This window comes from Podarcis gaigeae (assembly GCF_964106915.1).
Source record: "Podarcis gaigeae genome assembly, chromosome: 9".
In the NCBI taxonomy this organism is placed as follows: Eukaryota; Metazoa; Chordata; class Lepidosauria; order Squamata; family Lacertidae; genus Podarcis; species Podarcis gaigeae.
Window position 1 is genome coordinate 70289380 of NC_139685.1, and position 27698 is coordinate 70317077.

Below are 27698 nucleotides of genomic sequence, written 5' to 3' on the forward strand. Positions count from 1 at the left end.
AATAACACAGTTCTAAAGAAACCCCACAACAACCCTGTGAGGTAGGCCAGGCCGAGAGGCCGTGGTTCATAGCCGAATGAGGATTGGAAGCCGTCTAGAGAGGTCAGGGTCAAGGGAGACACAGGGTGATAAACATTTATTCAGTCCATTTTAAAGCTGGGCTGGAGAAAACAAATACAGGCTAAGACTGACTCACCAATGGCTTTAAAAAAAGGTAAAAAAAAAAGCTACAGCAGTTCCCTAATATTAGATGCCGTCGTTGGGATGGAACGGGGATGCAGATGTCCTGTTTTCCCCTCTCGCTCAACAGAGGAAATCTGAAAATGGCTGTATCAGTTGTGAGGCAGTTTGCTAGGAACTGTCTTACCATTTAGTTGTGAGGCAAGTTCTTAGGTTGAAAGATGAGCCTGGGTTGAGAAGCCACTACAAAGATGCTGTCTGTGGGTTGGTGGCATCCGTGACGCGGGGATTCCAGCTGCTAATGTCATCCGAGGAAGACTGTCGGACAATGCGGAAGGCCTCGATGAACTCGTTGAAATCTATGTTTCCATCTTTGTTGAAATCGATGCTGTTGACCAGGTTCGTCACGTCCTGGTCTGAGATCTCAATATTCATATGGGCACTGAACAACTTGAAGGTCTGGCGGAACTCGTCGTGAGAAATGAACCCTGAAGGTGGTGGAGGAAAAACATTTTATTTGCTCAAATGAGGGGGAATAAATGTAGCTCACCTCTGACCCTACAGGTGGGGATTGGACCCCAAGCCCCAGCCACCATGGCAAAGGGATGCTTGGAGTCACAGTTTAGAAACATCCAGAAGGCCATTGGTTCCCCCACCTCTGATTTGTAGCCTGCTGCATCTCTCAGACGCATAGCAGATACCGGTAATTCAAACTCACAAATTCTCATTATTCACAGCAGAACCCTCTTATTTCCCTCCTACTGTTCTGGAACGGGAATTTCAGCATCCTGCTCGCTAGATGTCTCTGGGAACAAGCATGAAGACAACAGACCCTCCCTCCTTGCCCCTAAACCATGGTTAGTTGTTGTTGTTGTTTAGTCGTGTCCAACTCTTCGTGACCCTATGGACCAGAGCACGCCAGGCACTTCTGTCTTCCACTGCCTCCTGCAGTTTGGTCAGACTCATGTTTGTAGCTTCGAAGACACTATCCAACCATCTCGTCCTCTGTCGTCCCCTTCTCCTTGTGCCCTCCATCTTTCCCAACATCAGGGTCTTTTCCAGGGAGTCTTCTCTTCTCATGAGGTGGCCAAAGTATTGGAGCCTCAGCTTCACAACCTGTCCTTCCAGTGAGCACTCAGGGCTGATTTCCTTCAGAATGGAGAGGTTTGATCTTCTTGCAGTCCATGGGACTCTTAACTACAGGTAAATGTCCAAAGTCCTCTTAAAGCTGTCTCAAGTCCATGGCCGCCATCTTCTGGCAGATCTAAGAACATAACCTTGACATAATCTTGACTGCTGTCTCGCCCTCTCACAGTTCAACCCCAGGCCTTGTAACAGTTCGATGACAGCAAACTTCAGAAATGTTAGGAGAAACTGCACTCGCTGCCACTAGTCTTCCAATTCACCAATTGCAAAAGGACAGAACACGATTTACCAGCTATGTGTGTGCACATTATTTACGGGATATCTTTTTGTTGTTGCCATTGGCTTCTTTGTCTCGAGAGGCAAAGGAGTGCACCTCAAACCGCAGTGTGTATGGAGGTCTCATGTTTCCCAGGGAACTCATTGATGTGATCCAAAGGAAAGCAGAGCAATATGGGTGGCGCTGTGGTCTAAACCACTGAGCCTCTTGGGCTTGCCAATCAGAAGGTCGGCAGTTCGAATCCCCGCGATGGGGTGAGCTCCTGTTGCTCTGCCCCAGCTCCTGCCAACCTAGCAGTTCGAAAGCACGCCAGTGCAAGTAGATACCGTATTTTTCGCCCTATAGGACGCACTTTTTCCCCTCAAAAAATGAAGGGGAAATGTGTGTGCGTCCTATGGGGCGAATGCAGGCTTTCGCTGAAGCCTGGAGAGCGAGAGGGGTCAGTGCGCACAGACCCCTCTCGCTCTCAAGGCTTCGCGGACCTCTCCGCAAGCGGGGGGAGCGCTCCCGCTGCTTGCGGAGAGGTGCCTGCATGCGGAAGCCTGGGCGCACTGAGCTCAGCGCGTCCAAGCTTTGCGCACCTCTCCGCAAGCGGGGGGAGCGCTCCCGCCGCTTGCGGAGAGGTGCCTGCATGCGGAAGCCTGGGCGCACTGAGCTCAGCGCGTCCAGGCTTCGCGGACCTCTCCGCAAGCGGGGGGAGCGCTCCTGCTGCTTGCGGAGAGGTGCCTGCATGCTGAAGCCTGCGCGCGCTGAGCTCAGCACGTCCAGGCTTCGCGCACCTCTCCGCAAGCGGGGGGAGCGCTCCCGCCGCTTGCGGAGAGGTGCCTGCATGCGGAAGCCTGCGCGCGCTGAGCTCAGCACGTCCAGGCTTCGCGGACCTCTCCGCAAGCGGCGGGAGCCGGCCCTGGGCTCCCACGGCTTGCAGAGAGCTGCCTGTTTGGGGGCTGGGGTCAGGGGAAGCTCCGGCGGGCCTCCCCCGCCCCAGCCCTGCGCCTGGGGGGGAAATATTTTTTTCCCCTTTATTTCCCCCCAAAAAAACTAGGTGCGCCTTATGGGACAGTGCGTCCTATAGGGCGAAAAATACGGTAAATAGGCACCACTGTGTTGGGAAGGTAAACGGCATTTCTGTGCGCTGCTCTGGTTTCTGTCACGGTGTTCCGTTGCACCATAGGTGGTTTAGTAATGCTGGCCACATGACTTATAAAGATGTCAGTGGACAAACGCCAGCTCCCTCAGCCTAAAAGCCAGATGAGCGACACAGCCCATAGACGCCTTTGACTGGACTTAAACATCCAGGGGTCCTTTACCTTTTACAGTGGTACCTCGGGTTACATATGCTTCAGATTACATACGCTTCAGGTTACAGACTCCACTAACCCAGAAATAGTACCTCGGGTTAAGAACTTTGCTTCAGGATGAGAGCAGAAATTGTGCGCCGGCGGCACGGCAGCAGCAGGAGGCCCCATTAGCTAAAGTGGTGCTTCAGGTTAAGAACAGTTTCAGGTTAGGAACGGACCTCCGGAACAAATTAAGTACTTAACCCGAGGTACCACTGTACATTTGGTATCAGCTTTGCTGCAGGAGTTGCTGGAAGGAGGTGTACAAGACCCCATACAACCATCTAAGGGACTCCCCCTCCGTTTTTTATGTAGTGCTCCTCTCTGATTACTCCTTTCAGGGGGTTTTTAATATAAAAAAGTGGGGCCTCTATTGCCCCTCCTAAGTGATATTTATTCCTTTTTCAACACTGGGCTATCTAAAATTCTGAACTAAAAACAATAGGGAATTATTAATGCACTTACCTGAATGATCACTGTCTATAATATTGAAGAGAGTCTCCAGGTTGGATAAGTTTCGGTAAATGTTTTCCAGCAAACTTGATTGAATGCGCTGAAAAAAACAAGACTACGGCTTAACAATCTCACAGATAAACAAAACACAAAAATGGCTAGCCTGTTTTAATGTTTTATTGCTGTAAATAGCGTTGATTCCCCTCCCCCCCCATGGCACACCACTACATGAATATTCTTTTATAAATAATAATAATAAGTAATTCAAAACGCATCCACTGGCCATTTCATCAGAAACCTCCCTAATAAAAGACCTGCCTGACAACTTAGTTCCTGAATATTTAAGAATATTTGTGGCCATTCTGGCTCCGTTGCCCCCTTCTTGTCAAATTGCCGCCCCCCAACCAGCCGAACCTGGGAACAATATTATTCCCATAGGAGCTGGCGCTATCATTTATCACATCCCCTTAGTTCATTTGCTGCAACAGGAAACACAAGCTAAAGGGTGAAATCTCAGTTCCACCCCATAACCACTGGAGGCAGCATTCAACTTCGGATTTACCAATGTACTACAAAGTCATGTTACCTCTTGAGAGGCTGACCACTGCTCTGTCACAAGGTCTTTGAGCCACAAATTGTAATCTAGCATCCCGTCGACAGCGTTGGAAACAAGGTGTGGTCTCAGCATCCTCCAGGGTAGCCCTAGATTGAGAACGGACTCCACCACCTTTGCCCAGTCATTTAGTGTGATCATTCCTGTCCGGAAAGGGAAGCCACAAGGTGATTTAAGGACAATGGGCTGCCAAAATTGCCATAGGCATGAACCTAGAAAGATTGCTTTTGTGTAACTGGAATTAGCTGACTGTGCAGAGTTACATTCCTGGTTTGCCTCTGACCCCACCCACCAATATGCACCCCTCCAGGAAAGGTTTGCTCACTAGTAAATGACTGCTAAAACTAAGCCATAGATCACTTCGTCAGCCTCCTTCTTCCCAAATCACTTTGGGGGTGATGAGAAGAGAGACACGAGAGAAAGAGTCTCACCCACAAATCCAGTGTGGATTATTTAGGACCGTAGATCAGAAGCAGAAAGGGGGAAGGCAGCAATCATGCAGAAATAAAAAAGCGAACTCCAAATGTGCAGAGAATAGGATTTAAGAAAGACTTAGAACGCCACTCCTCTGCCCTCCTTTATTTCCCTTAATGGCTCATCACCTTTTCTTTTTTCCCTTCTTTCAATGGCCCCTCTCTCAGGTGATCTCCTGAACACAATAAGCTGCCTTGTATTACCTTTTAACACACACTAAATCTGTCTGGCACCAAGATTAAGACTCCAAGCATTGATTAAATTTTCACCCCTACTGGACCCAGGGATTTAGTGTGGTGGTGGGGGGTCTGGCACCCCAAAACCCATAACAGAATGGTGTAGATGTGGTTGAATGCTCATCTGGAAGCACCCAAATAGGGCAGTGAGTGTGGGAATGGCAGACAGAAGTGCACGCCTGGCTGTGTCACAGCCAAGCATGGAGGTCTTCCCCTCCCTTTCCTGATTTACCTGTTGTGCCCCTGCTACTGTTTCACTACCAATGGTCGATGTATCCTGGGTTCACAAACACAGCAAAATTCATTGTCTGCACATGCAGAATTGCCAATGGTCCGCAGAGCCTGCGATGACAAGTTTAGTTTTGGGGGGAGCACTTCTCTTGCAGAGCATCCGTAGGGCAAACCTCGTTTTCTTATATCCAGCAGGGAGCCTGCACTGCCAGAAAACTCTTTTTGTCACGTACTTACATTCCTTATAAATAAATTCCTTATATTCCTTATAAATACCCTTATATATTAGGTGTTTACCCTTCACCTTACCTGAATCCTGATCACATTGCCTGAAGGCGGAGGCGAGCTCTGACCTGTGAGCAAACAATCGCTCCCTTAAAACCTGGTATGCCGATTCCTCCACCCGGCTGATCCTGAGGGGATTGGATAAGCATTTCTGCCATGTAACATCATACATGAGGCTTGAAAATACAACACACACACACACACACGTCTCTGCCCTTTCTGAGAAACAGAGAGCCCTTCTGGGCTTTGGGTGAAAGGACCACAGAAAGGAAATAATACCTAATTTATGACCTTTTAAATATTGTTTTGACATTTCCTTTATACTAAAATGACCTTAAAAAGGTAAAGGTAAAGGGACCCCTAACCATTAGGTCCAGTCGTGGCCGACTCTGGGGTTGCGGCGCTCATCTGGCTTTATTGGCCGAGGGAGCCAGTGTACAGCTTCCAGGTCATGTGGCCAGCATAACCAAGCCGCTTCTGGCGAACCAGAGCAGCTCACGGAAATGCCGTTTACCTTCCTGCCAGAGCAGTACCTATTTATCTACTTGCACTTGACATGCTTTCGAACTGCTAGGTGGGCAGGAGCAGGGACCAAACAACGGGAGCTCACCCTGTCATGGGGATTCGAACTGCCGACCTTCTGATCAGCAAGCCCTAGGCTCTGTGGTTTAGACCACAGCACGACCTTAAGTTACGTGAATAGATATGTAGCTTAAGTTAAATAGTGGTCAGTGAGATGAGCAATGTAGTTATATGGCAGAAGATGAACTGCAGATGAATGGAAACAATAGAAACTAACAAGTACAGATGGGAACAGAAATTTATGCATTCTTAACTGGATCCCAAACCTGCATAGGGTTTTGTCTAAATCAGGGCATGGGAAGCTTTGGTCCGCCAGTTGTTGCTGAACAACACCCATTATGCGTTGACCATTGCCCATGCTTGCTAGGGCTGATGGGAGTTGTAGTTCAGCAACACATGGAGGGCCAACTTCGCCACACCTGGTATAAATCACACCCACTAGTTGGATCTGCCCAGATAGCACTGACCTGTGGGAGTCATAAAGCCATGGCAGAGGTTTGTAAATACTGCAGGGTACCTCCGGACCTCGTGACCAGCACTCTGAGCTTTACAATGTATTGGAATGTAATGATGGGGGCAATAAAAGCTTGGTCGGATGTAGGTAACATGAGATTGGCAAACGGCCATGCGGCTGGTCAGAACAAAGGAGAATAAATCGGAGAAGGGCAGACAGAGGGGCTGCTCTCTCTTACTATGGAAATATAGCTAGCTTTCTGCGTCTTTATTTTACCCTAAAGAAGTGCCACTTGTAACGACAGGCTCCAACACTGACCCATGACAGGGCCTTGTCAGTGGTGGCTCCCCTGTTGTGGAATGCCCTCCCCTGCTAGTGAGTGGCTCCTGTCTCCATCAGTATTAACTTTCAGGAGGAAACTGAAAGTGATCCTAGTAGCTGAAGAATACAGTTCCTGGCAACCTTGAGGCCATTGGATGGAAGTATGTTTTTAAACTGTAATTGTTTTTAGAACCTTTTCATCTGTTTTAGAATGTTTTTGCTTTGCTTTCATTTCTAATGGCGTATCTGCAGGAAGGGGCAGATATAAACAAGCATATAAATAAAAGCTAATGGGGCAAGATAGGGCGCAAAATGGCATGGCCCCCACAAGTGCCATACAAAGAATTGCCTTCTCCAATGGCCTAACTGATGGGGAGGGGAAGAGATGAAGAGAAAGAGGGAGATGCTTGCCTTTGAGTCATTGTCAGTTTATGTGCATCCTTGCTGGCTTGATACTGGATGATGTGAGGGATCAGGTCAGGCCCCAGTTTGAGGTAGGCACCCCTGTTACTGCCAACTGCATAGTAGTTTGAAGCGGAAAATACAGTGATTACCTAAGCAAGTAAACAGAAACAAACCGGCAATTTCAAATCGATAAGAAGCACATATTATTTTACGGTCAGTTCCCTTCTCCCCCCAGCTATACAGTCTCACCATAAACATGCCCTATAGATTTGCAAAAGCATTTCCACGCACTTTCTTCCCCATGACAACTGCATTTACCATGCAGCAAAACTCACATTGCAAAACCGAGAATAAAATCCTCTGGGAGGTTCTTCCTTGCCTAAGATCCCAGAAACGCTTCCATTTAAACCTACGGTGGAACCTTGGTTTTTGAGCGTCTCGGAAGCTGAACAATTTGGAACCCGAAGGCCAAAAACCCAGAAGTAATTGCTTCCGTTTTCGAATGCGCCTTGGAAGGTGAACGGCTTCCGAGGCGTGTTTCTCATTTCCCCCCATTGACTTTGCAGCCAGCCCCTTGATCCTCGGTTTTCGAACATTTTGGAAGTCGAACGGGTCTTCTGGAACAGATTACGTTTGAAAACCGAGGTTCCACTGTATTCTCATTAAATGCCACATTCTCCTTTTGTCCGTTAGCAGGATTTCCCATTCATATTAATTTTTCTACCTCCATTTTCTGCCAGATATTAAATTAGACCCGAACATATGCCAAATATCCATTAAACGCGTCTTCCGGTCAGTCCACATTGCCGCTGCTTACTGTGGAGGCAGAAAGGAAGGGGAGGAGGGCCCGCAAGGTTGGCACAGTGCAAACACACTGGCAGAGCCAATCTGGTGCCCCTGCCAGTTCATTTGCACTACTCCACCCTCCACACCACCTCTCATTTCCCCCCTATAACTCCCACTAATGCAACTGGCTAGAAGTAATGTGAATATGCGACTGAGGACTCCTGCAGGATGCATGCATGCACCCCTGCTTCACCCTGCATGATGAAGGACAATCAGGAAATACCGTATTTTTCGCTCCATAAGACACACTTTTTCCCTCCTAAAAAGTAAGGGGAAATGTGTGTGCGTCTTATGGAGCGAATGCAGGCGGGAGGCTCTGCTCATCGCTCCCTTTAAAGAGCCGCGTGGAGCGTGTGCGCGGCGCTTGCAGACTTTTCCCCGAGGAGGGCTGCCCCACTCACCTCACAGAGTGTTTGCTATGGGGGATGAAGGGAAAGGAGAATGTTAGACGCTTTCAGACCCCTTTGGGTATGGATAAAGTGGAATATCAAATCCAAACTACTACTACTACTACTACTACTACTACTACTACTCTTCTTCTTCTTCTTCTTCTCCCTCTCCCTCCTTGGGGAAAGGCCCCCAAGAGCTGCACACATGCTCCACATGCTCTTTAAAGGGAGCATGGCTCTTGGGGGCTTTTCCACAAGGTGGGAGAAGGGCACACTGTCAGTCCCTTCTCCTACCTCGCGGAAAAGCCCCCAAGGGCCGCACACACGCTAGACATGGCTCTTGCTGGCTTTTCCAGGAGGTGGGGGAAGGGACAGAGGGCAGCCCCATAGAGGGCAGCCCCTCCCGGAAAAGCCCCCAAGAGCCACACTCCCTTTAAAGAGCTGCGCGGAGCGTATGTGTGGGCTTTTCCCCGAGGAGGGAGAAGGGCAGCCTGTCACCGAAAAGCCTGCCAGCGGCGCACACACGCTCCACGCGGCTCGTGAAAGGGAGCGCTGAGCATAGCCTGGGATGCATGCAGGTTGTGCTCAGTGCTCCCTTTAAATAATCTTTTTTTCTTGCATTCCCCCTCTAAAAACTAGGTGCACCTTATGGTCAGGTGCGTCTTATGGAGCGAAAAATACAGTGTTTTTTTTGCACCATAACACTCACTTTTTTCCTCCTAGAAAGTAAGGGGAAATGTCTGTGCGTGTTATGGAGGAAATGCCTACGGGTGGCATGCCTACGGATTTTCCTCCTCTAAAAACTACGTGCGTGTTATGGTCGGGTGCATGTTATAGAGCGAAAAATACGGTACTGTGTATATCAAGACATATCCTCCCACTCCCAGCTCTGCCCAAAGCCTTGATTGATGCTCTACTGCAGTGTTTCCCAACCTTGTGCCTCCAGATGTTTTTGGCCTACAACTCCCATCATCCCTAGCTAGCAAGACCAGTGGTCAGGGATGATGGGAGTTGTAGGCCAAAAACATCTGGAGGCACAAGGTTGGGAAACACTGCTCTACTGAGCTACCTTTCGGTCGTGGCAGAACTCATAACCTTCCGGCTTGCACTCGTGGGAACGGATGATGAACTGCAGGTTGTACTTTTCCAAAATCTCCTTCGTCACATCGGGGCCAAAGTAACAGCCCCCTCCTCGGTCCTGATTCACTCTGCAGCCGTTTTGAGGAATGGGGTCGCTCCACAATATATCCGTCACCTGAAAATGGAGAGAGGAGGAGCTGAGTTGTTAAAGCACCGCTTTGCCGCCGACCAAGACTGGAAACCAGAGTGCTGATCTTCACAGAAAGAAAAGTGTATGAAAATGATGTATCGGTGGTACTTAACCCCAGCAGAACTAGCAAAAATGTATAGAACAAGTACCAATACATGCTGGAAATGCAAAGAAAAAGAGGGTTACTTTTATCATATGTGGCGGAACTGTAATGTAGTTTAAAAATTCTGGGAAATGATATAAAATGAAATGAAAAAATTATTAGATTTCGCAGAAATGGCTCTATTGACAAATAAACTGAGGGGTAATACTAAACTATCATTTATTCAAAAATGGGGTGTGTTCAAGAGATATTTACAAAAATATAACAGTGATATAACATCTATGGGAGCGTTCGAATGACCCTTGTGTAAAGTAAATATTAAGAAATAAGGGAATTTGGTACAACATGTAGTAAGAAAGTATTAGAAAATATATTAAGAGTAGGGTAATAATTACAGTGGTACCTCGGGTTAAGAACTTAATTCGTTCTGGAGGTCCGTTCTTAACCTGAAACTGTTCTTAACCTGAGGTACCACTTTAGCTAATGGGGCTTCCTGCTGCCGCTGTGCTGTGGCGGCGGCGCGATTTCTGTTCTCATCCTGAAGCAAAGTTCTTAACCCGAGGTACTATTTTTGGGTTAGCGGAGTCTGTAACCTGAAGCGCCTGTAACCTGAAGCGTTTGTAACCCGAGGTACCACTCTAGAATTCACACTTTGCAATTAAATAATCATTAAATAATTATTATTTAATCATTTAAAAATTAAATAATAAAACTCCTGAAAATTCATCAGGGTTTGTTTTGTTTTTTGCACTATGTTTATTCTCCGAATCAACCCACCAGCTGAACGTCCTCGTCTTCAAGGATTGAGGAGTCGACGGATCTGGTATCCACAGAGGTAAGTGACATTCCGGCCATCCGGCGGCAGGAGCGGAGCTCTTCCTGGACACTCGAGTGGGGCAGCTGAGACCTGCTTGATAAACTGCTCTTGCCACATCGGGATGCTTTCGATTCATGGACGCCCCAAACTCTTGACTGTTTTCTCTTCTGGGTCAATACAGAGAGAAGCTAAGAAAAGCAAGGCAGTGAGTCAGATATTCCGAATACAGGACTGTGAGACTAGTGCCGTCAGTCCCTGCCCCCCCCCCCGGGGGTTTGGATCACCCAGATCAAGTTAATGGGCTTCAAGCCACACTCAAGACAAGGTGATGGGTTTAGAAGAGTTTGAAGAAGAGTTTGTTAGGATATTTCCGTTCCACCTTAAGAGGGAGCAGGCTATGTGAGTCACAGCCTGCGTATTTCCTGTTCACAGGATGTTTATGCTTTTCTGTTGCTTTCGTTTCTCTCTCTCTGTGCCTGAGCAGACCGAAGCAGTGAGTCATGTTTTTTTCTTTGTTCTGACCAACGCCGAATAAACTTGTAAATATGCTCTCCTGCTGTGCAACTTTCGCTGTGTGAATTCTGCTGATAGAGCATGCATCAGCCCAGGAATGTGGCAATCTATTTCTGGAGCTCGTGTCGCTAATTGCTGATACTGTATCTACGGGAGGTCGATGGACGTCCAGAGTCCGGAGTCGGCGTGGAGGCAGTGATGGCCTATGTCTCCCTGGCAGTATCACAACAGAGTTTGGATTTGATATCCTGCTTTATCGCTACCCGAAGGAGTCTCAAAGTGGCTAACCTTCTCCTTTCCCTTCCTCCCCCACAACAAACACTCTGTGAAGTGAGTGGGGCTGAGAGACTTCAGAGAAGTGTGCCTGGCCCAAGGTCACCCAGCAGCTGCATGTGGAGGAGCGGGGAAGCGAACCCGGTTCACCAGATTACGAGTCTACCGCTCTTAACCACTACACCACACTGGTGTAAAATAAAATAAAAAATAAAACTCATAGGGAACCTTCTAAGGACCTGCCCTGACATCTACAGATCTGGAGGGCTCTGTACCTTGCGCCGGTCGACCGTGGCTAGCCGCTCCAAATCAGTCATGTTCGAGATTCCTCCGTGTACAATCAAGACCTTCTGGTCAATCAGGGTGGCCAGAGGCAGGCAGCTGAAGACCGTCTTGAGCTCTTTCAGGATTTTGCTGCCGTGTTCCTAGAACGGAGGGCAGGAACAGTAAAGGAGAATGAGAGAAATGTCCACTACAAATATTGATATGTGGCACAGAAATGGAAACAAGAAGAATTACTGGCGAAAGAAGAGTGGCAGACGAAATTAATGGACTACACAGAATTAGATAAGATGACAGGCAGGATTCGAAACCTGCGGGACCAGAGATTCTCAGAATATGCGGACTATTTGAAAAGCAACCGTAATCAACAGGTTACGCTAGTAGGACTGCAAGAAGTTTTGTAAGGAGTAATATGTGAAATATTGTAAGGAAGTTTATGATGAGAGAGTCAATAGATAAGATAATTAATAGCAATAGTGAAATTAAGAACCGTAAATTAAGTGAAAAAATTGGAAAATTTTCAGATGTGGTTGATGGAAGTCTAAAAAAAAATGTATAAGATGTAACTTATGTTGAATGACTGTTGAAAATGATATATTAAAATACAAATTATATATACACACATACATACACAAATATTGATATGTATCCAGGTCCCAGAGTTTGTGGGTGCAAAAGCACCCTTAATTCCTAGAGTTAACAAATGCCAGAGATTACTAAAAATATTCAGAATTACTAAATGCTGGGAGTCTTCACCAGGGTGTCAGACAATTTAACAGTGTGAGAATACAGACTGAACTTGTTTTTCTGTACTGGGGCATCATTGGGGAGATAGAGCATTATTATTATTATTATTATTATTATTATTATTATTAATAATAATAATAATAATAACACCACACTTCATCTAAAGCTCTCAGGGTGGGTCACAACATAAGAATACACAATAAAAGTGCAAAACAATACCTCCCTAAAACACACATTTTAAAGGCCATAGAATATCATTCAGCCAAAGGCCTGGTTAAAGAAGAACGTTTTTGCCTGGTGCCTAAAGGTGTATAATGAATGTGCCCAGTGAGCCTCCTGAGGAGAGCACTCCACAATTGGGGAGCCACCACAGAAAAGGCCCTGTTCTTGTGTTGCCACCCTCTGACCTCTCGTGGAGGAGACACACAAAGAAGGGCCTCAGAAAGTCATCTCAGGGTCTGGGTCACTTCATATGCAGAGGGGTGATCCTTGAAGTATTGAGGCTCTGAGCCATTATATGTCTGACTCTAAGAGAAAAGCCAAGGCTCCACCAAAAACAGTTACTCGTTTCAGATGCAACAAAGAAGGGCATATATCCAAATTCTGCGAAGCCCACAAACCAGCAAAATTCATTTTATTTAAGCAACAAAATTCCAAGGGACAAGGGAATCAAAACAAGAAGAGAAGAGGAGGAGTTTGGACTTGATATCCCGCCTTTCACTCCCCTTAAGGAGTCTCAAAGCAGCTAACAATCTCCTTTCCTTTCCCTTCCTTCCCCACAACAAACACTCTGTGAGGTGAGTGGGGCTGAGAGACTTCAAAGAAGTGTGACCAGCCCAAGGTCACCCAGCAGCTGCAGGTGGAGGAGCGGAGACGCGAACCCGGTTCACCAGATTACGAGTCCACCGCTCTTAACCACTACACCAGGGTGGCAAGAGGCAAACAAGAGGAACAGCGACAAAGAACACAATCTTCTTTTGCAAGAGTCCAGCTGTAAACAGCTGTGATACAGCTGGACTCCAACAAACTGATTCTGAATGTTCCTTCTCAGATACGTTATGATAAATGTTTCTTTGAGAGTATTAACCCATCAGTGGAGGGCAGTATTCAAATTGCAAATGGCGATACCATAAATATTTGCAGCACAGGTTTAGGAACCTTAAACTGCAAACTAAGCAATCACTGGAAGGAATTGATACTTTAACCAAAATAGCAAAAACTAAAACGTGGCATAATTGGGTGGGGAAGCCTCGCTTAGAAGGTGGTGGACTGTCCTCTTGTTCTTAAGCAGAGGCTGGATCTCAGCAGGATTGTAGCAGTGAATTTCTTGTGTTGACAGTGCAGATTGGACTACGTGACTTTTGAGAACGTCTGTGAGTCTAAGGTTCACAAACAAGCTTACCTTATATTTGCGCGTGACCTCCTTGGTGAAACCATAGCTAGAGATCAAGAGAAGAGAGGACTTGTAAGTAGACGCTCATTAACATAACCCACACATTTCTTAATTCCTGAAACGTGTTTTCAGGGGCCATACCGTAAGTTGATCATATAGTCCTCATGGTTCCCTCTGTTCAGGTGGACCTCCTTCGGGTAAACCAAAAGGAAGACGAAGAGGATGATCAGGACTTCTATGGAACACTTGCCTCGGTCCACAAAGTCACCGTTAAAGACATAAAACTTTTGTGGAGAGGGAATACCATTCTGTAATGGAAAAACAACAACAGTCATCCAGAAAGTGCTTAGGTAAAGGATCCCTGACAGTTAAGTCCAGTCGTGAACGACTCTGGGGTTGCGGCTCTCATCTCGCTTTACTGGCCAAGGGAGATGATGTTTGTCCACAGACAGTTTTTCTGGGTCATGTGGCCAGCATGACTAAGCTGCTTCTGGCGAAACCAGAGCAGCGCACGGAAATGCCGTTTACCTTCCCACCGGAGCAGTACCTATTTACCTACTTGCACTTTGATGTGCTTTCAAACTGCTAGGTTGGCAGGAGCTGGGACTGAACAACAGGAGCTCACCCCGTCGCAGGGATTTGAACCACCGACCTTCCAATCGGGAAGCCCTAGGCTCTGTGGATTTGACCACAGCTCCACCCACATGCCAAATGCTTAAGGTAAAGGGACCCCTGACCATTAGGTCCAGTCGTGGACGACTCTTGGGTTTCAGCGCTCATCTCGCTTTATTGGCCGAGGGAGCCGGCGTACAGTTTCCGGGTCATGTGGCCAGCATGACTAAGCCGCTTCTTGCGAAACCAGAGCAGTGCACGGAAATGCCGTCTACCTTCTCACCAGAGAGGTACCTATTTATCTACTTGCACTTTGACGTGTTTACGAACTGCTAGGTTGGCAGGAGCTGGGACCGAGCAACAGGAGCTCACCCCATCGCGGGGATTCAAACCACCAATGTTCTGATCGGCAAGCCCTAGGCTCTGTGGTTGAGACCACAGCGCCAGCCACAGGCCAAATGCTTAGCAAATGCTAAATTTGGAGACAAAATGGTTGGAAGTTTCTACCAGCCACCCTCCACAGCTCCCACTCTGCAATGCTTTGAGAAGATCTCCAGTCAGGAACTCCACAAGCCACAGGTGAGGGGAATAGGCTTGACAGGAGGACACAGAAGAAGGGGAAGAATGGGAGAAACCACAGCTGCCTTGTCTCCCAATTCAACTGTAAATTTAAAGGCAAGGGGACAACCTGACACCTTTACCCAACAACACAGGCAGAGCAATCCTACCCAGGCAGATAGGTCAGGGGACAGATAACTCTTTTGCGGCCTAGGACCCACGTACCTATGGGACCGCCTCTCCTGGTATGCCCCGCGGAACACCTTAAGGTCCACAAATGACAACATTTTGGAGGTCCCAAGTTGCAAGGTGGTTAGATTGGTCTCAACTAGGGCCAGGGCCTTTTCAGTACTGGCCCTGACTTGGTGGAATGCTCTGTCACAAGAGACCAGGGCCCTGCGGGACTTGACATCTTTCCGCAGGGCCTGCAAGACAGAGCTGTTCCGCCTGGCCTTTGGTTTGGACTCAGTCTGACCCTTATGTTTCCCTCCCCTTATGGTTTTGATCTATGGGCTACTTTTAAAATGAGGCTGCATTTTAAATTGTATTTTAACCTGTATTTTAAATTTATTTTTTATTATGTTTTTATTGTAATTTTACTGGTGTTAGCCGCCCTGAGCCCGGCTCTGGCTGGGGAGGGTGGGGCATAAATAAAAAATATTATTATTATTTTAAGGGAAGCATCATCCTAACTGGTTCTGGCCAGGGGTACTGGGGTGGATGAAGTAAACCTTCATTTTCATAATTTTTATTTCTCAATTATGTTTAGTGGTAGTATGGTTGTAATGTTTTTTTTGTAACATAAAATCATTCAATAAAAATTATTTTTTAAAAAAGAAAAGAAATGGCAAAGCTGACCGGAAAGCTCAGGAACAAAGAGGAATTTTTTTTTTAAAAAAAGAGTGGGCAAAATTTATAATTTATTTAAGAGACCACTGTAAGCAGATGAAAACATTAGCAGGATTTTAATCCCACTTGTAATGTAACAAATACAAAGGATAATATGGATGGATACAGAGTATAGATTATGGAATAATGTTGACAATAGGACCCGTGGAGGGGATGGGGGGGAAGTCCCAAGATTTAGAGTAACTTCTATACATGGATTTGCATTTGGATTGTTATAAATTTATATATGTAAAAAAAAAAAATTTAAAGATTTTTTTTTTGAAAATGTTGCATTTTGGCATGCGGCCATACTTGTAATGTGAACTTGTAATCTTTACGTACCTTGTAGAAAATGAGGAACAAGTCACTCAGCTGCCCGTGCAAATCTCCTAATAAATGAAGGGGGCAAAAAGTTGGCTTTTGTGAAGTGGTTTAAAGTTATAAGCATTTCTCATCAAGCAGTCTATTCCATTCATGGTGCTGGTTTATTCACATTCCCACCCACCTCTCATGCTCTATAGCTCACATTCCTTCTGCTGTGATACCCAACGTGTTATTCAGTAGTTCACAGATAGTCCCTTTTGCTGCACTGACCAGCCCCAGACCTGCTTAGCTTCAGCAAGCTGGTGGTGCCATGTGCTTTCGGACATTGGACCTGGGAACTGTGGTTATATTTCCCAGGGAACTGTGGCTTTTCTCCCCATTAAGATCTGCCCGTCACCATCTGCCAGAAGCGAGCCAGCAGTAAATCGCACTGAGCAAGGTTATATTTCCCAGGGAACTGTGGCTTTTCTCCCCATTAAGATCTGCCCGTCACCATCTGCCAGAAGCGAGCCAGCAGTAAATCGCACTGAGCAAGGTTATATTTCCCAGGGAACTGTGGCTTTTCTCCCCATTAAGGTCTGCCTGTCACCATCTGCCAGAAGCGAGCCAGCAGTAAATCACACTGAGCAAGTTATATTTCCCAGGGAACTGTGGCTTTTCTCCCCATTAAGGTCTGCCTGTCACCATCTGCCAGAAGCGAGCCAGCAGTAAATCGCACTGAGCAAGCTGGAGTGTTATGTACTGAGTTGAATAGGATCCAAACTGCAGCAGTCTGATTGGTCCTAGAACAATAGGATCCAAAAGGCAGCAGTCTGATTGGTCCTAGAACAATAGGATTCAGAATGCAGCAGTCTGATTGGTCTTAGAACAATGCAGCAGTATGATTGGTTGGCAAGAACCACCCAATCATGCTCCAGATAGAAGTGAATCCACAACCTGATTGGCTTACAGTAGAATTCCAGAATTAGCCAATCATGTGCAGCCCATTGTGTAAATAATGTATATAAAGCAGATACTTTGAGGGGACTTTTATTCATTCCTCCTCACCACTATGAGCTGAATAAAGAGCATGAAATCACTTTGCGACTCTGAGTATATTTCATGGAGTTAACTCTTTATTAACAAAAATACCATCTGCACAGGAGTGTCAGGCCTAATAAGCACAGCGACTTGTCTCTGGCAGGTCTTGCCCCATGGAGCAGTTGCTGAGATAGGTGGTCCCTGACTCCCCACAGCTGCCTAAGCCTCCTCCTCTCCAGGTCCCCCCCCAAGCAATCGGGGACTGTGTCCCTTCACACAGTCAACCTCTCCTCTGCCCTTATCATGCCTCTCCTGGTTCTGCGCCTTCTTCCCTTGGGGATTCCCCAGCTGGTTCCTCCCACCATTCCTCTGAGTTCAACCAGTCCATGACACCATCATAGGTTTCCTTTCTGGACCAGCAAGAGTTGTTTCCGCTCTACCAGGGTTTCTTTAATCACATTACTTTCCCATGGAAAACAAGTTATACAGTTTGTTAAGAAAGGTGGGAGGGGCAGTGCCTGGTTTCTAAAGACAGATGTTGGAACTTATCTGAATGGAAGCGATGTTCATTAGCCCTGCTCCTTATGTTTAAATGTGGAAGAAAGGTACAGACTACAGTTGGTCATTAAAATGCACTTTGTACATTCTTAGAGGCACACTGCTCTTTCATGTTAAGAGTGGGGAAAGGGCAGGTACTAGTATCCTAGCAAAGGGCACTCTGTTGTAGATGCCCAACCTGTCTCCCTCACCCGTCTCCCTTCTCCAGATCTGTTTCAGTTACACACCAGTTCCTCTTATCTCCAATTTGTTTGTCTGTTGGAAGATTTAGGGCAGATTGTCATCTCACAGAGTTTCCTTTGAGCCATTGCTGTGCTAATGGATCAATACCCCCACAGGATAACACCTCCAAGGAAATTAGTCTAAGTTAATTAGCTTTTAATACAAGCTGATTTCCTAGGCTTTAGAGGTGCCTAATACACAGTTTAGGAAGCTTGCCTAACAAAATTAGCTTTGCACACATGCTAATTTCAGAGGGTTTGGAAATACACAGGTCAAATACACCCATGGGTCCAGCTATCACCTCACACAGGAGACTAGATTATCCTAATTGGCTTCCGATGCCCCAAGTCTTAATTAAATTCTAGTGCCTGCAAACCCTTAAGAATACATTGAAAACATCCCAGCCACTTCTAAAATGCCACAGGTAGTTAAAGGCAAAAGGTCTGGAGAGAGTGAATACTTTTTGCCCCGTGCCTTAAAATATCTCATTATGGCACTAGGCGAATCTTCCTGGGGAGAGCATTCTACAAGTGGGGAGCCACCGCGGAAAAGGCCTGTTCTCGTGTTGCCACCCTCCGTACCTCTCATGGAGCTGGCACATGAAGAAACGCCTCAAATAATGAGCTGGATTAGATCACATGGGCCGAGGCGGTGCTTGAGGCACATACCTCAGCAGTGTTGGTAAACAACAGCACTTACCACATACAGTGATCTCCTCACTGTAGCAGGTGGAGATGCAGGTGATGTTTGGCAGCTGGGCAAGATGCTTTTCAGTCTCACTCAAGAGTCTTAGGACATAGTAAGCATGAAGATGCTACTGGGAGAAAGTGAGGAAATTACAGAAAGCCATCGAGGAGAGCGTGGGCTTGCCTCTCAAACTACAATTCCCAGGATCCTTCGGGGAGACACAATTAACTGTTTACTTGTGCTAATTTATATCCCGCATTTCTACAGAGACTAGGCAGTTCACAATTTAAAACAACAACACAGCGTTATGCATGCCCCAATTTTCCAAGTGGTGGGAGATTTCTGGGGCGGAGGACTTTAGTCAGATTTGGTGTCCTATGGCTTTTTGCAGCATTTGCATTCATTTGCAAACATCAAAATTTAGCCTAGGAGCAGGTGCAGCTTTAACGCTCCAGAAGCAGCCCCTAAACCTGCTGCTCCCATTTCGGACACCTATGGGTACAGTCACCAAGATGCTCCCAGGGCTAAAGTCGTTCTTTCTCCAAATGAAGCAGGACCACCTGGAGGAATTTTACCCTTATGCTTTCTTATAATCAGTTATTCATATATCCATATATAACCAAATATTTCTACGATGATTTTTATATAATCCGTGTTTGAATCATGAAGGCTTCTGCAAAGCTTAGAGCAAATTGCTTAGATTTGAAAAATCCTAAATGAACTCTGCCCCAGTTTCCTTCCCTTGTTCTTCTCAATGTCTCGCTAACAGAAGCGGACACGGAGCAATGGATCCAAACTACAAGAAAGAAGATTCCACCTAAACATTAGGAAGAACTTCCTGACAGTAAGAGCTGTTCGACAGTGGAATTTGCTGCCAAGGAGTGTGGTGGAGTCTCCTTCTTTGGAGGTCTTTAAGCAGAGGCTTGACAACCATATGTCAGGAGTGCTCTGATGGTGTTTCCTGCTTGGCAGGGGGTTGGACTCGATGGCCCTTGTGGTCTCTTCCAACTCTATGATTCTATGATTCTATAAGGGGAAAGCAAAAGATCTGATGTGCTGGCACTTTCCCCCCTGTCCAGGCAGGGTCCTGAGCAGCTAAAAACAGGAAGATGCTAACCGCAAATGTCCCTGTATAGCAGATGCCGCATAGGAGAACATAACAGTCGAAGTTCCTTTCGCCTTAAGTTTCCTTTTCTCCTTCTTGCCATAAATCAGGGGAAAGGTTACACTGAATGTTCAGACTGAAGAAAGCAGAAGTTGGGAGGGAACTCTTTACATGATCAGGGGGCAAGGCTTGAATGCGCTCATTGGTCTTATTTTTGCCTCCGTGTGCAATTGTATTCGATTATGTCATGTATGTACTCAGGTATAAAGCCTCAGGGCGCTAGAGCCCGGGGCCCAGTCTTCGGAAATCGTTCCACTGGGTCAATTATTGCTCAGCAATAAATATCATTTTCTTTTTCTCCACTGCTGCATCTGTCAATTCTTGGACACAATCTGAGTGGGTCACAGGTACCTTAAAAATCCTTGCAACACAAATAGCCATGACGTCACACAGACAGAGTGTGTTGACAACATCCTCAGTAAAGGCAGAGAAAGTGATGTCCCTTCTCTAAACCAACTCATGCCCACAGCTATTGCTAAGGCCGGGGTCTGAGAGCCATCAGCCACATGGCAGCCCTGTTGCCAGCTAACTGGCTGTGGTGTAAAATACTGGGAAGCCAAATCAGCAAAGCATTTTGGGGTTGGGTTGCTTATCGTTAATACCATGTGTAGGCAAACTAAGGCTCGGGGGCCAGATCCAGCCTAATCGCCTTCTAAATCCATCCCGGGAATCAGTGTGTTTTTACATGAGTAGAATGTGTCCTTTTATTTAAAATGCATCTCTGGGTTATTTGTGGGGAATAGGAATTCGTTCATTTCCCCTCCCCCAAAAAAAAATATAGTCCGGCCCCCAACAAGGTCTGAGGGACTGGGGACCGGTCCCCCGCTGAAAAAGTTTGCTGACCCGTTTTTTACAAATAGCAGCCTATGGTTTGCACCAGGCAAAGTTACGGTTAGTTATGGCACCTGCTCAGGTGTCAAAGGCCAAGGTAAAGAAGTACATTCTCGGCATAGGACCAAAGGTGGACAAACAATCCCAGAGGGAACAGAAACAAGTTGTAGTGCAACAACATCTGGCAGACCACAAATCCCTCATCCCAGGCTTACAATGGTTGGCAGTGGTTCTCCAGGGATTTAAGGAGATGAGTCTTTCGCAGCCTGGACCTCAGAAATGCTGTGTATCATGGAGCTACAGAAATTCCCCTTCGGTTCCATTCATTACCTAGCAGGAGCTTCTGGGAGCGAAAACTGAGGTAAAAGTAGACGGCTACTGTGAAGATACTTACTTGCTCATGTTGGTACGCTTCCAGTAAGTTAGTGGCGTCCTCAGGCACGAGTGGGAAGGAAAGGCGAGGCCCCACATAGGTGTCCGGCACCACAACGGATTCAAAGGTTTCAATGGGTTTTTCGAGCTTGGGGTCAAAGATGATTTCAGGTTCTGACAATATGCGGTTAAGGAAATCTCCTAGGATGGAATGACAACCAACACAGTTGGCTTCTAGAATTTGGCTCTTTGCTTCTCTACATGGCCAGCAGCAGCAGCATAAGTTTTAGCTGAGATTCCTGCAGTGCAGGGGGTTGGACTAGATGACCCTTGGGTCCCTTCTAACTCTTTTTTTTTAAAAAAAATTATTTTATTTTTACCAACCACCAAAACACAAACAGTGAAACCCCCCAGGTGGCTGATACATTGGGTATACAATATTCAATAATATACATATTCAATAATATACCGGTACATATTCAATAATAACATATTCAAATTAACCATATGTACACTTCTATATACCTTAACACTCCTCCCTCCACAAGGTTTATTTAGCTTTCAACATTTTAATTGCCCCAAATTGTTCAAACCTACTCAAATAATTCAATATCATCTCAAACCAATCCTCCTCTTTCTCACTGACCTTAAACCCTTTCATTCTATGTATCTTCACAGTTAGGTATTCTAAAATTATAATATTATTCAGTTTTTTCCTGCATTGGCTCACATCCAAGCTCTTCTGCATTTTTCCAATTACTCGCTATAACGTGTCTGGCTGTAATTACCATCAATTTTACCCATTTGCATTCCTCTTTTGTTTTTAACTCGGTACTACTCAGGGTAATAATAACCATTAATTTAGTTATTTCCACGTGGTCCCTTCTAACTCTTAAGATTCTATTATGCAAAATAAACGCGTCGGTTTCGTAGATGACCTTTCTTCCCAACCCCCTTCTCACATGTAGCCTCAAAGGCATCTTATGAGTATCACGTAAAAGCCAGAGAAATTAAAACCACTCCATGGCCAAAAAGACACAATAATAATAGAAACAAACCAACCAACCAGACGGTAACGCCAGTTGAAAGCATCAGAATAATCTGAAGGCAATGAAACAATTCTAAAGTCCACCTGCTGACAGTTAAAGAGGTGAGCACACCATGAAATTTAACACACCTGAGTGCTGTTCAGTTAGCTACAAGTTAGTTGGCCTTCTATTGGCTCAAGAATCCTAAGAAACCAACCAATCAGAGCCCGTGGTTCAAGTCAGTGCCATATTGAGTTGTTGCTTTTTTAAAATAATATTTATTAACGTTTTAAGGGTTACAAAAAGAAAAAGTAAAAACACCATATTAAACAAAAACAAAACAACACATCACAATAAGGGGGGGGGGGAGGAGAGAAAGAAAAAGAAGAAAACAGAAAAATAAAATCCATTAAAAAACACAGCAAATCTTCCCATAACTTATCTTTCATTTGCTTGTTTCCTTGACCTCCTCACACCTCCCTTTTTTGTATTCTAGTTCGGTTAACTATTTCAGCAAATCCTTTCCATCTTTTACAATTTTTGTCCTGTAATTTATCTTAATATAATGTAACTTTACTTTCCCTCCTTTCACCAATTAACAGTCTGTTTTTTCCTAATCCTTTATAACATTTCTGCTAAAACCACATAACTTCATTCCAACATCCTTCTAACATTCATTAATTTTACAATGTTTCTGTAAATAGTCTTTAAATTTCTTCCAATCTTCCTCCACCGACCAAGTCAGTGCCATTTTGAAGGGTTCAGTCAACCATCTTGATGTGATTGATGGTATCCAAACACAGACATAAAAGCCTGCTCTTCAACATTGTGTCCAATTCGGTTAAAGCCAATAGTTGTTAAAGGTGCAGCTTTCTGAAATATAAATCTAGATTGTACACTCCAGAGTATGCGTAGGCAAACTAAGGCCCAGGGGCCGGATCCGGCCCACTTACTTTCTAAATCCAGCCCACGGATGGTCCAGGAATCAGCATATTTTTACATGTGTGCTTTTATTTAAAATGCACCTCTGGGTTATTTGTGGGGCCTGCTTGGTGTTTTTACATGAGTAGAATGTGTGCTTTTATTTAAAATGCATCTCTGGGTTATTCGTGGGGCATAGGAATTCATTCATTCCCCCCCTTCAAAATATAGTCTGGCCCCCCCACAAGGTTTGAGGGACAGGGGACTGGCCCCCTGCTGAAAAAGTTTGCTGACCCCTGCTCCAGAGCTATTCATCCAGGATTTGTAGGTACAGTGGTACCTCGGTTCTTGAACGTCATCAGTTCCAGAAGACCGTTTGAGTTCCGAAATGTTTGAAAACCAAGGTGCGAAGGGCTGTCTGCAAATTCAATTGAGAAAATTGAAAAACATGCGGAAAGCCGTTTGATTTCCGAGGTGCGTTCGGAAACAGAAGCATTCCAGGTTTTCGCCATTTATATTCCGAAATGTTTATCAACGGAGATGTTTGAGAACTGAGGTACACTGTACCAACATTTCCACATTTGATCGGTTTGCAAAATGCATACAAGGTCACAAAATTTAGTTGCCCTGACAAGAGAGAGAGTGATATATAATACAAACTGTATTTCCCCATTTTTGAGCTTACTGTCTTTGTTGTTGCTTGGCGTGAAGTAGGTCATAAGGTTGTCAAAGAAATGGTTGAGCTGCAGAAGACAAGAAGAATGCTGTCAACGTCCATCAATAAGCCATCTTTGTACTCTCTTCCCCTGCCATAGCCTCTCCCTCCCATTCTGTTCCCTCTCCCATTTCTCATGCCACACCAGTGATGTAGCCTGGGTTGCCAGAGCCCGGGGCCGTGTGGAGAGGCTGGGCTGGAAGGGAGAGAAATGGACGGAGTACACATTCGCACTCGGCTGCCAATCAGCATCCGCATCACCCAGGAGATCGCAACTGTAGAAATAAGAAATTGAAATTCACGGCATGTTATACAGTCATACCTCATGTTACGTTTGCTTCATGATATGTTTTTTCAGGTTGCGTCCCGCGGCGACCCGAAGCAGTGGCGTAGCATGGGGGGTGCAGGGGGGCCGGCCGCACTGGGTGCAACATCTGGGGGTTAGGGTTAGGGTGCGCAAATCCACGGGTTAGGGGGCGGAAATCCACGGGTTAGGGGCGCGAATTACTTGCCTTGCCCCGGGTGCTGACAACCCACGCTACACCACTGACCCGAAGTATTGGAAAGGGTTATTTCCAGGTTTTGTCGCTCACGCATGCGCAGAAGCGGTGAATAGCAACCCGCGCGTGTGCAGATGTGCCACTGCGGGTTGTGTTCTGTTCATGTTGCGAACGGGCCTCCAGAACGGATCCTGTTCGCAATCAGAGGTACCACTGTATGCTGAAAGAAAACTATATGAAAATGATGTACCAGTGGTATTTAACTCCTAGTAAATTCGCAAAAAAGTACAGAACAGGTACAAATACCTGCTGGAAATGTAAAGAAAAAGAAGTATCTTTTATCATATGTGGTGGTCTTGTAATGTAATAAAGGCCTTCTGGGAAATGATATATAATGAATTGGGGGGGAAATGTTTTAAAAAATATTTTGTTAAAAAACCAGAAGCCTTTCTATCAGGAATTATAGGTACCGACATCCCAAAGAACAGAAAAGACTTTTTATGTATGCGACAACAGCAGCACGGATGCTACTAGCCCAGAGATGGAAAGAAGAAAGAGTCCCTATCAGAGAGGAATAGCAAACTAAGCTGTTAGACTATGCAGAAATGGCTAAACTGACTGGGAAACTCGGAGACCAAGAAAACAAGAAGTTCAAGAAAGAATGGGAAAAGTTTATATCTTATTTAGGAGACCACTGTAAGCAGATGAAAACATTAGCAGGATTTTAATCCCACTTGTAATGTAACAGATATTACGGACAAAATGGATGGGTACAAAACACAGACTGTGAAATAATATGCAGTTGGAAATGTTGACAATAAGACTCAGGGAGGGGATGGGGGGAAGTTGCGAGATTCAGAGAAATCTCATTTTATGGATATGTATTTGGCACTGTAACTAATTTGTATTTGTAAAAATCAAATAAAATTGATTTTAAAGAAAAGAAAATAAATTTTGTGCCCCTAACGATTTTGTGCCTGGGGCAACCAACCCTGTGCCCCCCAACTCACACTAGGTCACTGTGCCACACAGAGCTGCAAGTGATTCAGAAGGTGTGCGAAACTGGCGCATGCCATGTAATTTTGCAGTGTGCAGTGCTTCTCCTTCCAACACACACTCTGCATCGTTCGGGAGTTTGGGTTTGTTTGGAGTTTTCTGCCTCCTCTGTCCCTCATACATGCATACATATACATATATTACTAATAGGAGTCACAACTCAAAACGAGGATAGCAAAGACTGAATGAGAGCACTGTTGGATTGAGTTATGCTTGCATGAAAGTACTTAGGCAGAGGGTTTAGAATGAATTTAGATCACTGAATTCTGTTAGCAAAGTCACTTAACACAGGATGGAGACCAGGGGGAAAATAAACCCTGATAACACTTGACTGTGAACAACTGAACCAAAACAGTGTATAATTTGAGGGGGGAAGGATTTTGTCTCTCTAACTTTGGGCCTTGTACATATCAGAAAAATATTCAGCTATGCGTACAGAGGAAAACTCCCTTAGAAATAACCAGCCAATCAGCACGAGTTACCTCAGCATGGATCATGCCATTCTGACTTGTTGCTAGGCAACACCTCCACCCCGCACCACCTACTAATTATTAACAGAATTAACCCTTAGGTTCCAAACCGAATGCTCCCTGCTGTTGTACTTCTAGCCAAGTCTGGGCTGTGTTGGGGGCAGATGAGAATCAGAAGAATAATTCTGAGTGCTAAATTCCTTTTACCGCTACCAACAGCAAAAGTAGAACAGGCAGAAGGAAGGATTTCCCCTCTGCCTTCCTCCTTTGCCATCATACCTTGAGATGATCCAGCTCTCCCGCATACTCTATGGACTGAAATATGCGCCATGTGCATCTTCGGCGCATTTCAAGCCGGGCCACATAGCGTCGATACCACGTTTGGATCAGGATAGCTCCTCTGAAGGCTGAGATGCAAAAAGAGAGATGTGTGATATAGCCTCTTGCTTTTTGGAGTACAGAAACAAGAAGCCCATCAAACAGCTGACATCAGTAGCTAGCAACCTTGGGCAGCTGTTGGGGTCAGGTATCATGGCAGAGTTCACATGACACAGAAGTTTGGCCCTGCCACCCATCCATTTCTTCAGCCATCGACTTAACTGGTAGTAGGGATTGGGCCTAGGAAGCAGCCCGCCATTTTAAATAGCCCACATTGTGCCACAGCAGCGCACCACTGTGGCATTGTGGGTAAGTAAAATGGCAGGCAGCAGCTCACAACCCTGTCATCTCTGATTGTCCAAGAAGCACTTTGGAGAAGGGAAGAAACGTTAGGAGCTTCTCAGATGGGTAGAACGGCCCTGGACACTGGCAACCCACCCTATGCCACCGGTGTGTTATGAGAAATGGGAGAGGGAACCCTGTGCTGCAATTTGAAGAAATTAAGATCTGGTAGGAGATACTCTTGTTGTTCATAGAATTGTAGGGCCACAAGAGACCACAAATCAGGAATCAGAAATCTCTGGCTAGCCAACCTCTGTTTATAAAACCCCCCAAAATGAGAGCCCACCTCCTTCTTAAGTCATCTGTTCAACTGTTGAACAGCTCCTGCCATTGGATTGGTCTCCTCCCCTCTCCTCTCGCCGAAATGAGGGCAATCTCTGACACACCTCAACAAAGGCAGATCTAGGGGAGCACATTTCTCCAATGGAAATGGGGACATTTCTGACTTCGCACCAACTGACCTCCTCATTCCCCGCCCCCCCCAAGCATTTCCTATCAGAAGAAAGGCAAGTGCTGCCATCACCTCCACACCAATAGAAGAAGAGTTTGGATTTGATATCCCGCTTTATCACTACCCTAAGGAGTCTCAAGGGATGCGGGTGGCACTGTGGGTTAAACCACAGAACCTAGGGCTTGCCGATCAGAAGGTTGGCGGTTTGAATCCCCACGACGGGGTGAGCTCCCGTTACTCGGTCCTTGCTCCTGCCAACCTAACAGTTTGAAAGCATGTCAAAGTGCAAGTAGATAAATAGGTACCACTCCGGCGGGAAGGTAAACGGCGTTTCCGTGCACTGCTTTGGTTCGCCAGAAGCGGCTTAGTCATGCTGGCCACATGACCCAGAAGCTTCAAAGAAGTGTGACTAGCCTAATCAGCTGTATGTGGAGGAGCGGGGAAGCGAACCCGGTTCACCAGATTACGAGTCTACCACTCTTAACCACTACACCACGCTGGCTCCACACTGCTATGTGTGGGACATAGCACACACACATTCCACCATACTGAGAAAACCCCTTAAACACACACCAATAGCACTTGCAGGGGAAATAGGGACATGCCAGGATCAAATCAGAAGCCAGGATGGCTTTTGCAATTCCGGGACTGTCCCTGGAAAATCGGGACACTCAGAGGGTATGGCACTCACCCGAAAAAGGGAAGAGCTTAAAGGATGGTTTGTTTTCTTCAGCCAAATTCCTGGTACTTTTTTTCTTGCTCATCCCTCCCAACTGTACGACTGATTCAGCCAGAATGCTAATGTGTTCTAGGGCTTTTCCTGGCTTCCAAAACAAGCCAATCAACCCATTTTGAGCTGGACGGGTTCATTGTCTGAAACCATCCAATGGGAAAATCGGATGCAAAGCAGGAAGAACAAGTCCTGACCTCATTGGCTAGAACCTTCAGCAGGAGTAAAGTTCCAACCTGAAGC

At 45.9% G+C, this 27698-nt stretch overlaps 1 protein-coding gene across 1 annotated transcript; it reads right to left on the reverse strand.

The window, feature by feature from the left end:
* Positions 1–119: 119 nt before the first annotated feature.
* On the reverse strand, positions 120–27573 carry PPEF2 (protein phosphatase with EF-hand domain 2). Its single transcript, XM_083756511.1, has 16 exons — positions 27417–27573; positions 25834–25961; positions 23499–23556; positions 20887–21065; positions 18509–18623; positions 16028–16074; positions 13769–13935; positions 13637–13673; positions 11481–11630; positions 10380–10607; positions 9299–9484; positions 7001–7143; positions 5257–5360; positions 3980–4149; positions 3406–3493; positions 120–668 (listed from the first exon to the last, which is right to left on the reverse strand). Exons 1-16 carry the CDS (start codon positions 27487–27489, stop codon positions 424–426), a joined length of 2118 nt encoding a protein of 705 aa, XP_083612637.1. The 5' UTR covers positions 27490–27573; the 3' UTR covers positions 120–423.
* Between the last annotated feature and the right edge of the window lie 125 nt (positions 27574–27698).